Source organism: Motacilla alba, chromosome 20, assembly GCF_015832195.1.
Source record: "Motacilla alba alba isolate MOTALB_02 chromosome 20, Motacilla_alba_V1.0_pri, whole genome shotgun sequence".
NCBI lineage: Eukaryota > Metazoa > Chordata > Aves > Passeriformes > Motacillidae > Motacilla > Motacilla alba.
Genome location: NC_052035.1, coordinates 14,587,343 through 14,603,179, shown reverse-complemented (window position 1 = coordinate 14,603,179; position 15,837 = coordinate 14,587,343). Strand labels below are relative to the sequence as shown.

At 44.0% G+C, this 15,837-nt stretch overlaps 1 protein-coding gene across 1 annotated transcript in view; it reads left to right on the top strand.

Moving 5' to 3' along the window:
• Nucleotides 1–15,837, top strand: part of PTPN1 (protein tyrosine phosphatase non-receptor type 1) — a 30,427-nt gene that overhangs the window by 9,464 nt on the left and 5,126 nt on the right. The window contains exons 2-4 of the mRNA XM_038158999.1: nucleotides 12,458–12,548; nucleotides 14,116–14,216; nucleotides 15,443–15,541. Of these exons, the coding sequence (XP_038014927.1) occupies nucleotides 12,458–12,548; nucleotides 14,116–14,216; nucleotides 15,443–15,541 (291 nt within the window). The remainder of the gene's footprint in view (nucleotides 1–12,457; nucleotides 12,549–14,115; nucleotides 14,217–15,442; nucleotides 15,542–15,837) is intronic.

The window sequence follows — 15,837 nt, the reverse complement described above, 5'->3', positions numbered from 1 at the left end:
CGTGCCCGTGCAGCCCTTGCAGTGACACAGGTGTGGGCTGGGGACATGGCAGTGGTGTTTGAGTCACCCCAAACTGTGTTTGGGCCGTGGACTGGGAGCTGAGCAGCTCAGAATGCTCTAAGGTTTAATATTAACCTAGCTTGCTTAGATTGCTTTCCTAAACACAAATTGGAGAGTCATGTGGAAAAGCAGGAGTATCCCAATTCTGCTTTATCTGACATCTGTTTTCAGCAGTACTGTTTGTTCTCAGCAGGTTTTTGTGTGCATTGCAGTAGCTTGGCAACCTGTAGGTTGCACCATTCAGTGAATTCAGTATGGTTTTAATCATCACTACGATTTTCCTTTCCAAATTTGAATATTCTAAGTACAGTGGAGTGGGCATCTGTAATTATAACTGCAACCACCACGTTAAACAGATCCCAGCTGAAAGGAGCTGTTCATGCAAATTTGTAATCCAGCAAGTTCCTTCAATTGCTGTCTGAAAGTCTTTCTTAAGATACTTAAAACTTCTTTCTGGAAGTGGCAGTTAAGCAGTTACAGCTACTTTAAGTTCCCAAAGAGGGATTCGGGCCGTGTGCTGGGACCCAGAGCTGCTGAAAGCAGGGCTGGTTGCTGGTTCTGCTGCAGGAGCAAAGCTCGAGTTTGACCTTTCCCTGCGTGCAGAGGCATGAACCTGCATTGTGCAATCCTGGTAATTGTACATTCTCTTTAAACTCTTGGAATCTTGTTAGGTTAGAAATGATAAAAAGCTTTTAGTAACAGTGTAATGAGCACGCTTTGGCAGAATGAATCTGTAGTTCCATTGCCTGTCAACTTACTAATGGCCAACGTGGTGAAACATTCTTCTGCCATAGATTAGAACTTGCTGGAGTCTGGTCTTATACTCTTAATTGTAGGGAGCAGATAGAATGCAGACCCACTTACACTGTGGAGCTGGTACCTGTGTAACATATGGTTCATCATTTTGAATGCATGGGTTCCTTGATACTGAATAAATCCAGTTTTCCCCCTCATACGTCTGACTTAAAAGTCTGCATCTCAAGAAAGCCAGTAAAGCAATGCACGGTACAAACAGCTTCAAGGAAATGAAGTTTGCCACTGAAGAAGATGTAGATAATGGTATTTTTAATAGGTAAATCAGAGTTCACAATTTCCTATGTAACAATTCCTGCACTCCCTTTCTGCTGTGTTTTAGTACTTCCTCTACGTACGACCTTGTATCTTGGAGAATTTTTATGGAATTAGTGGGAAGTTGGAAATACGGCTGTTGCTTTGTCCCATAGCATTCTAAATAGAAAAATAACACTGACGTGGTCTGAGCATGAGCCCCACTGTAGTAATGGTGTGACAGTTTCATTAACCTGTGCATATACATTAGAAAGTTCAGTTTAGCTCTTAGATTGACACTGGAGTACCCAGTGTGAATGGAATTATTTATGCAGAGGATCACCCCCTAGCCGTGAGGGAAGAGAAATTTGCTTTAAATTCTGACTTTGCTTTGCGTTTCAAAATAATGAACAGTTTACTTGTGTTAGAACCAAGACCTTTCTGTCTCTGTGAAGCAGCTGGGAACTGGACCTTGTCTTTTCCTTTCAAGGCATCTTCTTCTGAATGCTCCAGGTGGAAGGGGGTTGGCCTTTACCTTATCAAATGAGAATATTTGCCTTTATAACAGAAACACTTCAGAAAGAGTAGTGGGAAGTCTCTGAAGTCTGGATATTCTGTTGCATCTGGTGTGGTAACAGCGTTGTGCTGTGAAGGCTAATTTAGTAGGTTTTGGAGAGGGAAAAAAATCTTTGGGGCTCTTACAATATGCAAACTAATTAGAGGTTGCAGTGAACACAGCTGTTTCTGGCCAAGCTGACTAAGCTAGGAATTCAAATTACTATTTTTAGCCATCTCACAAGGTCTCTACTTTTCAATGATACCCATGTTATTACTTCTAAAAATTATATTGTTGTGTGTTCATCACCCTGACAATAAGCATTTTTAGTGCAACCAGTCCATTACTTTTTAAATTGAACAAAATGTTTGCAGTTCTGTGAGATATTGTGAAGAGAGCTTCAAAATCACATTCTGAACTAGTTTCTTTTTTCTACTGAGCTTTGTTTGGAGCTTCCTGCAAAGATCACTGGATGAGAAAAAGCATTCCTCAAAATCTGAGTGTACTGAATAGACCCACTTCATGCATAAATTTGTTCCTTTAAAAAAAAAAAACCAGTCTAATTTTAACATAGCATATGGCAAGCTGGTGTCTAAAACTGCTTTAACTGGCTGCACTTTCTAAATGGATATATAACTCGTTTAACTCCAGATAAGTATAAAAGAAAAACCATTGTCATTCTTATTTTCTTCTGTGAACACCAATAGATTGCTTGCTCTATCCTGTAAATTACAATAGATAAAATCTGAGTTTACTTTTAGTCAGTGTTGGGGGTAGAAAATGAGGCTTACAAATTTACTCTGTTTTCACAAAATCCTGTTTCCATGATGATAAGAGACTTTCCAACCAACTCAAATAAAGAAAATAAAAATGAGGCAAACTCCAGAAGTTCTGATTCCTAGGTAAGAATCCTTTTGTTTCTGGCTTTGTGTCATCATGGAAAATACAGAAATACGCCATTGAGAGTAACTCGAGAAGTGCTTTTGTATTTACAAGGAGTTTCTCTCCAGGAATACAGGAGGGATGCAGGATTCCCAGGCCTGGCTCTGATCAGTGCTCCCTTCCAGGGCCTGTTCTTTTTTCCACAGTGCTCGTGATGGGGTAGGGGAGCTCATCTAAAGATTTCTTCCCTTGCCTCCAGGAACCAGGGAAGAAAAAGCATTCCTACAAGAGCCTACCAAAGAATTACCCAGAGAAATGGCCTCCCTGCTGAAAGGAGAACTCCAGAGTTGTCCCAGCACAGCAGTTGGTCACAGCCAAGGGCTGGGTTCCTGAAATGGTAGTGAGAGACACTAAGTTAGAAACTGAGGAGCTGGAGCACCCCAGCTGGGAGCAAACCCACTTGGAGAGCACAAGCAGCATCCCTTAGAGCAGCCAAGAGGTGTCCTGTCCTTGCTGGGGGCTGGCTTGGGGCACTCCTCAGGCAGGACACGAGTGCCGTTTGGAAGAGAGAGTGGAGAGCAAAATCCCTGCTCTAGAAATGGGCCTTATTCTCATTGAAACCCTTCAGTGTTTCAGCAGTCCGAGGAGGCAGAGATGTTTATTTTGGAATGTAATGACAACAACAAACTTGACATTAGGGTATTCAAAGGACAATAGCAGTGATGTGAAAAAATGTGTGGTATTTTGCTTTGTAAACTCTAGAAGTATGTTTTTGTAGCTCCAAGTCTCTGATGAGCAAAGGCTTATGTGTGTGCACATTCTCACAACCAGCCCATGTTTTCCCTTTGCAGCAAATGCTGATGGTGTGTTAAGAGCACAACAAAAAGGAATTGATGGTAAGTCTTGGAGTGCACAAAGTCTCCTGCTTCCCCTATTACTCACTGCGTCCTGTGGTTTTGGAAGTGTTGTAAGGTGCCAAGTCAAGTTGTCAATTTTAAAGAGCTTGATACGTAAATATGGGAAGTGTGGAGCTCTTTGACAACTCAGATTTTTGTTTTGAGGCGCGTGTGGTTCTGTAAGGCCTCTCTGACGTCGGTGAAGGTTTTGCTCTGACTTTGTCTCTGTGTAGACGTCTCTGATTCCTCCTCGTTTGTAATACTTATTTTGAGCACCCACCAGAATTGCGGAGCCCAGATTATTTCCTGTTTTCAAGTAGTAATGTAAATTTCCTTGGTCTTCATTACTGGTACCCCCTTTAATGTAGTCAGTGGCACCCTCCAGGAGAGGTGTCTGTTTTCTCCTGTTGGAACCCCCTCACCTCTCTGTGACAGAAGCAGTGCTGCAGAACGGGCTGAGAAGTGTTAGAAGCATTGTCCTGTTTGCTAAATCCAGGGTTAGAAATCCTTGTGATCTTATTTGGGGAATCACGTGCCTTCCAGGGAATTGTCCTGGTGCTAAATGTATGGGTATAAAATAAAAAAAAAAAAAAACCAAACCAATATCACCACTAGGAGACCATTTAAAAACCTTCTCTTTTCTCTGACTTGCTAGGATTGCCTTGAGGATTAGAGCTATAGACTGTCCCAAAGCTTGACAAATAATTTATCTCTTCTGGACAAGCAAAAATGATGGATTTAGGAGACATGATGACTTTGTAGTAGCTGGAAGTTTTAGCCACACCACAGGTGCTGCTCAGGTCTTGTGTGTTTGTAGGTCCTGGACCTGTCCCTGAGGGAGTCACAGCCTTACTCCTGACTGAACTCCCTGGCGCTTCATGGCTGCTCCCTAATTAGTTTCAACTAGGGATGAAAGGGAAAGCTAATGAGTTGGTGAGGTTGTGTTCCCAGGAAGGTGCGGTTGGTGTGGGGTGCTTTGGAAACACGTGTCCTTTTCCTTCAGCTCCTGGGTTCAGCAGCAGGCTGTGTGCTGGCAGCCCGGGCAGGGAGCGGGGTCGTGTGTGGTGGCAGCTGCAGTGTCTGGGGAGTCACCCTCTGCTGGGAGCCCGGGGCTGTGCTGTGCTCTCATGGCTAATTTGGTAACACAGCAGGCAGGTGCCTGTGAGCTTGTATGGGCTCTGTTGTGGGAATGCCCCTCGTGGTGGGGCTGCCTCTGGCCACCCTGGAGCACGTCTGGCCCCGCTGGAATGCTGTTCTCAGGCTGGGTTTGGTTTTCTCTGTACCGTCTGGTCGTGCTGTGTGCTAGGCAAGGAGCTCTCTCACATAGGGTACCTTATGTTGAAAATTATCTCAACAAGGTTAAGATCACTTGGGAATGGCAAACTGCCCTTTTTTCTTTGATAGTTCTGGTATTTTAGCAAATTCTGCATGTCACAGATGAGCAGATGTCACTGTAGATGGGCAATACTGGACTTGTCTCCTTATCTGTTATTGTGACCAGTATTTTTAAGATACCACTTGGTAACCTAGACGTGTTAAATTCATGTAATCTCCAAAAGGATTAAAAATAATGCTGTGGTAGTTCTGCATCTGTGAGAGTTTAAACTGCTGATGAGACAACTACACAAAAGTTGGTGTTTCTTTTCTGAAATATAAATTGAATGTTTGCAATCTTATTTAGTTTCTTTAAAATATTTGTCCTGAGTGAAATGACTGCGGTGTTTGTCTGTCAAGCAGCTAAAGTGCTGCGCTGTTTGTTTGGCTTTTAGTCAACACACTTTCCAGGAAAAGGTGAAAGGACACAAACACCACAGCCCAGTTTCGGTTGTAGCTCGGTGCATGTGAAGTGCACGTCTTCAGCTAAAGTGAAGGCTCTTTTAAAAAACTTCATTGAGGCTTAGGAGGAAGAGTGGAACTCAGGTACTTCGGGCTGGTTGCTTTCAAACTCACTTGTGATATTACTCATGGAGTGCACAGAGCTTGTTCTGGGTCTGTGAGCTCCCGCTCATTGCAGTGGGGCTGGCACGGGTCGTTAGATGAGTGTGTTAATGATCTTCCCAAGTGATTTAGGGGGGCCTCAACTGTGACAGTAGATCCAGTACTAAGCAATGTCCTGGAATCTCTTCTCTGCTGGGACACTACCCAGTTCTGCAGTGGCCTCTCAGATTCCTCCTCAGTTGCTGGTAATGCCAGATATTCTGCAAATTTGTATTCTTTCAGTGGGCAGTGTGCCAGCATGCCCAGCTGAATAGAAGAGCAGGATGTGTTCAGAGCCAGGAGTCTTGGAGCAGATGCATCCACTGGGATCAAAAATGGGAGAAAAGGAAAAAGAATCTGTAAAGATCTGTTCAGCTTTTAACTGGTAAGACCTTGAATGTGTTACCTGGTGAGGAAGCAAGACTTACATTTGATTATCTTATTTACTTATTAATCAAATTAGTTCATTTATCTTAAGATTACATGGTGGTAATGGATTACACAAGATTTGGGGGAATGGCGATAATGGATTATGCAAGATTTGGGGCAGATAGTACAGTCTTGCTTTCTTAACATTACCTGAGGTTATCAGCACAGTATCTCTGAAAGGGAGTAGAGGGCTCTGAATGAGTATGGGTAAAAATTCTGTGTTAAATCATCCCAGGGTTCCTATTTCATGAAGCCAGAGATCCCCTTGAGAAACTGTAAGCTGTCTGCAGTGGGGAGGCATTTCTTGTCCTTTTGTTTCCAATTTGAAACATGCCATTGACAGCTTGTCTAAATTCTTGGAAATACCTTTATGCAGCGCATGGAAAGGTGTGAGAAGTGTTTCTTATCCCTCCCTTAGTTCTAGCATCTGCAGGGTTCATGTCTCTTTTTTTTTCTCCTCTGAAGCCTCCAAAGCCTTGGGTTTTGTTTGTGTTTTTTTGGTGGTAGCTCTGTAAAAGCTATAATGCTCTTAGATGGCTTGTGAGATGTCAGAATGAAAATATTAGGTATCTAGGAAAGCTGGACTGTTTATAACCACAGTTGTCAGTCTGTGGAGCCTGGAATGCCCTACGGGCCAGCAATGATACATTTTTAAACTCACACAAAACCCATACTGCAAACAAATTAAGGTCTGGATTTGCTAGGCAGACTAAATTCCTTTAGGAGTTATGTGGAAATCTGGTCTGTGGGATACACCAGTCTATTTGAGATGAGGTTAAACCAAAACTCGTTATGTAGAGACCCCAGTGTTTGGGCAAATCAAGATGTGGATCTCATTGCGGTGGTTATTTTTCTTACAGAAGAAGAGCAACTGAGTTAGAACCTCTTGACACTTTAATGAGAGTGTGGTTTATTTCCTGGCACTGACTTTGTTTGATGATACAGATAGCAAAGCTTTGCTTTTGCACAACAGCTGTCAAGAAAAAGCCATTTCGCATTCTCAAACCTATCCTTCCAATAATGTCCAAGATGCACTTCTGGAGCAGATTGAGTATCTGGGAGGAAAAATAGAGATGGATGTGAAGAAGAAGAAGGGAACTTGAGTTGTTTTCTTACGCTGACACTCCATTCAGTTGTTTCCTGTTTTGGCAGTGAGTACATGGCTACAAAACAGCAGAAGTAGAATGTTCCTGCCAGCAGCTCTGAACTTCTTCTGTTATGGGTCATAAATTTCAAGGACAAACTATATTTTGAACTTACTGAAATTTGAGAAGTCTCATGTAATTCTTTAACCTGATACTAGAGTTTAGCTCTTTGATTTCCCTATCTGTGTTGCAACACTCACAAGAACCAGAACTGAAAAATCAGTTTTTACCCATTGCAGATGACACTGAGGCAGTCGGAGAATCTGAGCAGCTGAGCTTGCAGTATTGCTGTGGTTTATTGACACCAGTGCCTTCCTTCTGGGAACATGCAAGATAAATGCACTGGTAAAGTTTGGAAGTGGCACAGGTCTGTGGCTCTCTCCCTTCAGGAGGTGCTGCCAGGCCCTGAGAGCCATTCAGGCGCAGCTGTTAAACTGAGTGAGCATTTCCAGTATGCAGTTATCTGTCTCCCTGCTCCAGTGGGTTAAACTGAGAGAGCATTTGCAGTGTGCAGTTCTGTCTCCCTGCTCCAGTGGGTTAAACTGAGTGAGCATTTGCAGTGTGCAGTTCTGTCTCCCTGCTGCACTGGGTTAAACTGAGTGAGCATTTGCAGCGTGCAGTTATCTGTCTCCCTGCTCCAGTGGGTTAAACTGAGGGAGCATTTGCAGTGTGCAGTTCTGTCTCCCTGCTCCAGTGGGTTAAACTGAGTGAGCATTTGCAGTGTGCAGTTCTGTCTCCCTGCTCCAGTGGGTTAAACTGAGGGAGCATTTGCAGTGTGCAGTTCTGTCTCCCTGCTGCACTGGGTTAAACTGAGGGAGCATTTGCAGTGGGCAGTTATCTGTCTCCCTGCTGCACTGGGTTAAACTGAGGGAGCATTTCCAGTATGCAGTTATCTGTCTCCCTGATGCACTGGGTTAAACTGAGGGAGCATTTGCAGTGGGCAGTTATCTGTCTCCCTGCTCCAGTGGGTTAAACTGAGGGAGCATTTCCAGTATGCAGTTATCTGTCTCCCTGCTGCAGTGGGTTAAACTGAGTGAGCATTTGCAGTGTGCAGTTATCTGTCTCCATGCTGCACTGGGTTAAACTGAGGGAGCATTTGCAGCGTGCAGTTACCTGTCTCCCTGATGCAGTGGGTTAAACTGAGGGAGCATTTGCAGTGGGCAGTTGTCTGTCTCCCTGCTCCAGTGGGTGCAGTGGGGACTGCAGGATTTGCTGTCAGGAGCCTCTCCAGTGCGGCATGTTGGAACTGGTCAGTGGTGAGAGACAGTCTGCAATACCTGCTGGCTGTGATAAATACAGCCCTGGGAAAAGTGAGCCCGCTTTGCCCCGTGTTGATATGATTGAATATGGCAGCCATGCCCAGTTTACATTCTCCTGGGGGGTTATTTCCGTGCTCCCAGCAGCTGCCTGGTGTCACAAACCCTCTGACGCCGCTGGGCTCGCGGTGCCCGGGCAGTGCTGAATTAGCAGGGGGCTTTCTAGGAAACCGTGTTGCAAGTGTGTGATTTCTAATTTATTTATTTATTTAACCTCGGGTAATAGTGGTGTTGAACTTTAAACAAGCCTGTCCTTTCCTCTCTGTGCTGGTCAGCCTCAGTAAGAAGCTTCACATAGCAGGCAACTGGTTTCTTTTTTTTTTTTGAGGGAGATTAGTAAGCAAATCAACACCACCTTATCTTAGTTGAAAGCAAAATTAGGAGACCAGGTGAAATGTTTTTAGAGGGTATTAAAATCCACATTTGTTTCCCTTAGCTGGCTACAATTCTGCAGCTGCTTGTTAAGATTTCTGTTGTGTGATGCAGCTGTCTGTTCATTTATCTGATCTTTATATGACCTTCCTCTTACCTACAAGTTACATCCTCATTTTTTGTTCTTGCCCAAAATACCTGATGTAAAGCTTAATGTAGGATAAGAAATCAAGTATTCCTTGTCAAGGTGGGCTACCTGAGCAGTTGTGTGCTTTATGTCTTCATGAAGTTCTTTTGTTGGGGAGTGAGTTCAGGGCCTCCGGTTGCTCTCTCCCACACTGAATCTGCAGATCTTTTCCCATTTGTGTAAAGTAGGTGTTTATTGTGGATCTCTTGGTACTTGCTGGTTTTCTTGTGCTCTTCTCTGCAGCTCTTTGCAACCTCATTGGATTGTAGGGGCATTTCCATTCTGAAACCAGCCCCGAGTGACATCTTGGGAAAAGAGCACCTTCCACTTGACTTTATTGTAACTTCTTACTCTTCCACCTTTTCCAGCAGTATCATGTGTCGTCATTTTTTTCAGTGGCAGCTTTAAGACGAAACCTGTTTTTTAAGCTAAGATTACTTTTTTTTATAAGTCTTTATATATAATTTTTGTGAAGTGCTGTCCTTAGTGTGAGTGCCTCAGTAGATGGATTAGGAGCAATTCTGTAGCCCCTGGTAAGATCTTGGCATTTGCTGCTTCCCGTAGGAGCAGAACTGCTAAAATGACAGTAAATTGTTATCTCTGAGTCTGATCTTCTCCAGGGTTTATGGTGCAGTTAAATAGTGTGATCAAACTGAGCCCTGCTGCAAGGCTTCCTGGGAGTCTGGTGAAGCTGAAGACGTTGAGACTGCACCTTTAGTGTCTGTTCTAAACACTGATACACAAACCTACACAGTGTGCTCCAATGGCTGATGGCATGGCCACCTCATCCTGTGGTCTATTAATAAAATAATATTTACTTGAAGATTTTGAGGTGCATCTTCTCTTTCTGAATGTCCTGCTGGCATCTGAGCGGGATGGGGAAAGTGGAGCCTGATGTGTTCAGAGCTGCAGGAAGTTCCTGCTTGAAGAACAGGGCTTCAGCAGACTTCCTCTTTCCACCCCAAAGTATTGGGGGAACGGGGCTTAAAACCAGGAGATGAGTGGCACGAAGTGACTCATGCTCCAAACCCAAAGCATTTGACTTTGGAAAACTGACTTCACTTCTAGCCCTTCCTCTTTAAAGTTTTATATTGCACGACCTTTTAAATGAAATGTCAAGCTTCCTTTTGGACAGGCGGGATCTCTGCAGTGTGACTGGGTGTGATTCAAGAAGGTGTTTTGTAACTCCATGAATCCCTGCCTTCATCCACTACCTTCAGTTCTCGTGACATCTCTGGCGTCAGGGTCCTCAGAGCACAGTATTTCCGTGCTGTGATTGAGTGTGATTTCTCCAGCATGAAGACGTTGTGGTGCTGTTTTGAGCCTGTTCCGAACCTGCCCTAACAGCAGCTGAGTGGTGGCTCCAGCAGTGACCAGTGTTTGACAAGGCCTCTGACGTGGCCGCTGTGGGTGACTCCTGTGCCTCTGGCTTGTTTCTCTCCAGCCATGTTCTCTGTTGAAGGCAATTGCATTTCCACTACAGTCAGCTTCATATCCTGCAAGTGACCTTGGATGATAAATTTTCTTTGTCACTTTAGATGTTCTAGCAACTTCTGTATCCAAAAAAAACCCCAACCAAAGCTCCAAAGCACTTCCCCCCACGCTGCCGAGGACACTGTGCCCTGTCTGATGTGCAGGCATGCCTGCTCTCCAGGATTCTCTGTTTTCCCGTGTTCCTCACGCTCAGCAGTGGAGTGCTGGGTGCTGGCTGGCTTTCCTCACCAGGCAGCAGCTTGCCTGTTGCCATACCTCCATCCCTCTCTTGTTACCATCCCACCCCCAGCCCGTGGTTTTTCCTGTTTCTTGAAACAAGCTCCAGAAATACACTGCTGTTTTTAAATAGTCTGCTGGAGGCACACGAGTGACTTGTTCCTTTCCATTTTCCCTGTGCCTGTGGGAGTTCAGCATCTCTAGAACTCCATTATTCTCCAAGTACCTTTAGGCACTGTGGCATCTTGAAAAAGATCTGATATTTGCTGGTGAGGTAATAGCCAGCTCTCTATTCCCTGCACAATAAATTGCCACTTTCAGGCCCTGAAATACTCGATGTTGGTGTTGGAATCTGTGGAACTCTGGGGACTGGCAGTAGTTTGTGTGTGCACATACATGTGGATGCTTCAGTGTAATATTTTTGTATTAGAGTTCCTTTGTATAATTCCATTTTGTAAAGAAGTATTTGATCCATTTAGTTTTAAAAGAGGGGACAGTTTTTTTCAAGTCTGTTAATGCTGTGAAATGAAGCTGTGTATTAGTGCTGCTGCTAAAATAGCCCAGTATTTACAGAAAAATTCCTTGGGGATCTTGGTTTGGTTTGCGTTTCGATGCTTTTATAATATGAATCCTGAGTGGAGGGGGAGTTATGTTGGTTTTGGGTGTTAGGGATTTTCAGCTCACATTTGGGAAATGTGGTTAGTGATCTAGAAAACCATTTTTCCTAGTTCCCTGGTTTTGTTTTTTTTTTCTCTTGTTAATCCTGCACAGTCAGTATGGAAGAATAAATCCCTGTAAAGTACAAAGCCAGCAACCTAGTGTCAGAGACAAATTTCTGAAAACACCCATTTTAGCTGCCTCATGTTTGAGATATTAGACTGTGGCAGTCCAGATCATATTCTCCAGACTGCATTCTTCATAAGCAGAAATACTGGCAGCCATGTGTTCAGTTATAAAAAGCTGGCAGCTGATGTCAGCCCTTATTTCAGGTTTGGAATACTGTGCTAATTTTGGGCAGGTTTATGTAAATCAGAACTCTTCTCCTGACATGTAGCATTCAGGGTAAATTGGTACATACCTGAATAATGCAGCACAAGAGACAAACAGGTAATGTGCTGCAGTAGGTGGCCCACTCGAAAAAATCCTGATTCTTTATATGCAGAACTGTGCTCACACAGTATTTATTTACAATGTGAAATTCTGTTTCAGCAAATTGGGATTAATGTCCAAGGACAGCAGAATTCTTTTTATTTTAACTTCTGAGATTGTCTCACATAGCTGAGCTATTGTATGCATCTGAAAAACCTGAGAGAGCCCTGGTGATCTGTTTGGGGTGCTGCATCTGTTTTAGCTGAGCTCATGAGTTGAGTACAACTGACTTCTGCCACTGCAGCTCTGTGACATGGTAACTCAGGGTAATGATGAAAGTGGTCTTGGACAAATCACCTCTGTGCGTGTGTGATGCCAAGGGGGGCAGACAAGTTCTTTTCTATCACAATGAGTGTTTTCACTGCTGCTGAGTCAGAAGCAGGGTTGACATTTTCACTGATGCTGCAAACAAGGGCTTAAAGCAGTTTATGTGCAAGTGCTTTGGGGCAGAGACCCTGCTCCTTGAGGAGCTGAAAGGCATAATGTCTGGTGAATGTTGTGCTGCTTTATTATGCAAACTAATAATGTTTTAATAAATAATGTTAGTGTTGTATTCTGAGAAATTTGAACTCGATTCTACATTGGAGGCCCAAAGTGCTTTCTGTCCAGAATTCCCTCGCATGAAGATGTGAAGTCAGATGGGTATTTGCCTTGAAATAGCTAATGGTATGAAATTAGATGGATTCATACGTAACAGGGTTTGTTTTTTGTTTTTTTTTTTTTTGTTTCAGGACATCAGGCATGAAGCCAGTGATTTTCCATGTAAAGTGGCCAAACATCCCAGAAACAAAAATAGAAATAGGTACAGAGATGTCAGCCCCTGTAAGTACACTTTCTTTTCCATTGTTTGTGAGACTGTTGACTTCTAATGACTCTTCACAGCTAAATGTTCATTGTAAGGACGAGATTCTGTTAGGTGGATAAGCACCCAGGACCACTCTTTGTTATTGTATTTATTTATTTGTGAGACTGGTGTCACAGGATGCTTTTATACCCATGGGGTTATACAAGAGCAGCACACAGCAGAGTCTGTATTTGTGGGCAGGAATCTGAAGAAGGAAACTTGCCTTACCTTTGAGTTCTTCTGCTAGAGAAGAATGGTGGCTGAAGTGGCATTTCTGAAGTGCAGGGTGGCTTCTGTGCAGCTCTCACCCAGCAGAGCCTCCTGCCAGGCAGCACAGGTGGCAGCAGTGCCCCTCCTGGGAGCTGGGTGGCACAGAGCTCTGCCAGAGGTAAAGCTGAGCTCCTTGGAGCAGAGGAGGAGCACAGCTGATGCTCCCAGGCCACAGCTGGGTTTTTGAAATGGCTGTGTCCCCTGTGCTGGGGAACATGCCCCTCTGAGCTCGGGTCCTGTGCAAGCACAGCTCACTGTGCTGCTGCAGCCTGGCTCTCCTGCTGCCATCCCAGGGACAGGGACAGTCCCAGTGCCACCTGCCCTCGCCTGGCATCCAGGGCCTTGGGCTGCAGTCACATGGCAGAAATGATGCTCCATGGATCCAGCAATAATACTGAATGTGTCTGACACTGCAGGGAGCTGCCAGCAGGTCTCTGAGCAGCCTCCTCTGCACAGGACAGTGCCAGGACAGTGCCACGTGTCCCCTCAGGGTGCAGCACTCCCTGAGCTCAGCAGGCCCTGTCCCAGGCCAGAGTGCTGCTCTGGGGCACACAGCTTCTGCCTTGGTGCTTAAAGCTCCTGAAGCCTTTGGGGCAGTTAACCAGAGCAGTAATGTTGCACACAGTTTGCTTTACTAAGCAGTTCTAATGTTTGAGGTTGTGAGTAACAAATTCCTTCTTGCCTTTAGATAATCCTGTTCCCAGTCTGTTTGCGTTCTTGCAAAATGTGGGAACCCTTGTGTTGTTTTAGTTGGTGGTTTGGTTTCTTTAGTCCCAAGTTGAGCAAGTGACTAACAAAAGAGCAAATAATTTACTTTTGCTGCATTCCTTGAATTTGGACCATTTTTTCTGTACATGAAGGGGTGGTCAGGTTGGGAACAGTAGCTAAATACCTATAATAATAAAAAGTCTCTGTCTTGTTTGCCCAATATATGTTTAGACAAACCTTTAACAACCTTGAACAAGCTGTATTTGAATGTTTAAGCTGAAAAGATAAGCAGTTGTGTAATTAGATTTATTTAAAACCAGCAATTTGATAACTGTATGGATGGGTGAGTGTGATCTGCTTTGCAGATTGCAGTGGGGATCATTTCCGATGCCAGGGCCTCACCCTTGCAGTGTGTTCCTGGGAGGTGAAGGGTGAGCTGTGTGCTCAGTGGGCAGTGCCCTGGCTGGGGCTGAGCCCTGCATGGCCCAGGACAGCTCAGCTGTGGGGATGTGCCTGCCCCGTGCTGTGTTCCATATTCATTAACAGTGGTTTCTAATTGTGCTGCAGTTGATCACAGTCGAATTAAGCTAAACCAAGGCGACAATGACTATATCAATGCTAGTTTGATAAAAATGGAAGAGGCCCAAAGGAGCTACATCCTTACCCAGGTAATTGCTGACAGTGGATAATAAAAATATTATGATGGCTGGAGTTGTTTTTCATGGATTTTCTGTTTGTTTTCTTTATTGTAAAGCTATTTAAGTGCATACAAACATCTGTGTGTATGTAAAAGTCACTGCTTTTCCCTGAATCTGTCAATTCCCCACCCATCTGTATAACAAATTTAAAAGTGCCCACATGCCCTGTTGTCTTATTCTGAGAGCCAGCAACCGTGCCAGGCTTCTTGTTTGTGCTGAATGTTCAGTTCCCTGGAGACTGTCCTGATCTCTAATCTTGGCTCTTTTTTTACCCCTTCCTCCCACACTTTAGATAAAGGTAGACTGGGATTAATATTTTCAAGTGACAGCTCTTCCTTCCTGTTTCTAAAGAATAGAGATAAATCTTCTCAGGAAGAAATGGGCAGAGCAGTGTGCAGTGTGAAATGGTCCTTTGAGCACAGCTCTCCTTGCCCTGCCCCAGGAGGGGCTCGATCACAGGGCTGAGCTCTGGGGGAATGTGCAGCTCACTGACCCTGGTCACTGCTTACTGTCCTGATCCACATTCAGTGGCTTTATTTAAATCCAGTCATTCTTTCTGAGGACCTGCTGTTCTGTTTGAGCACAGGAGTGGATCGAGCCCAAACTTCAGAGCAATAGCTTCAGAGTAGAAAATAGCAAAGGAACATAGCAGAAGTAGGAAGTTATAAGGAAATCTACTTTGGGAATCAATAGCCTTTAAAAGGAGTCAGTATTTCATTCAGTCCCAAGGCAAATCTGTGAAGATTGTAGAGAACCATATAATTTGTTACTGATTTTGCATCCTTTCAGTCTTTTGGATGTTTCAGTCAAGTAATTTTCAAGTATCATGAATAAGGATGAGGGATTGCAGAGTAGCTTGACACAGATGTTATTTTTGCTTTTAGTCACTGGGGTTTATTTCCCCATGACCTTTGTATATCTTTGCTAAGAAAATGCAGCATTTTTCACTCCCAGTTCTCTTCTCACAATGAGACTGTGTCTCTCTTCCTCTTCTGTATGGCGGGAAAAGATTAACCATGCTTTCATGGGTAAATTCATAACGTGGAACTTAAAGCTGTCTCACTGCATTTTTTTACAGTTTTGAATGAGAAGTTGCTTGTTTAAACCTATTGCCTTGTGCAGGGATTGTTACTGGGGAAGAATGCACTGACATTTACAGAAAATAATGCTTATTTCTGGGGATTCTGTCTCTGCAGGGACCTTTGCCAAATACTTGTGGTCACTTTTGGGAGATGGTTTGGGAACAGAAAAGCCGTGGTGTTGTCATGTTGAACAGGGTGATGGAAAAGGGATCCGTAAGTACTCACCCAGTTCTGGCTATGTGTTCATCACAGTTATGGTTTTCTGTAATAAAAAACCCAAGTAAAACCAACCCAAAGAATGGGATGGGATGACTGCAAGTAGTTTGTCTAAAAAATTGTACCTGGAATTGAATACTTGGTGAACTGATCCTACTGCAGTCGCAAAATCGCTGGGTTTGTAATTGTGGAGCCGTTTCTCCTGAATTTGGCTACAACAAAGCACAAACACATCATGGCTCCACACAGATGGAAGCCTCTGCTGCTGCCCAGGGCGTCTGGATTTGTTCTTA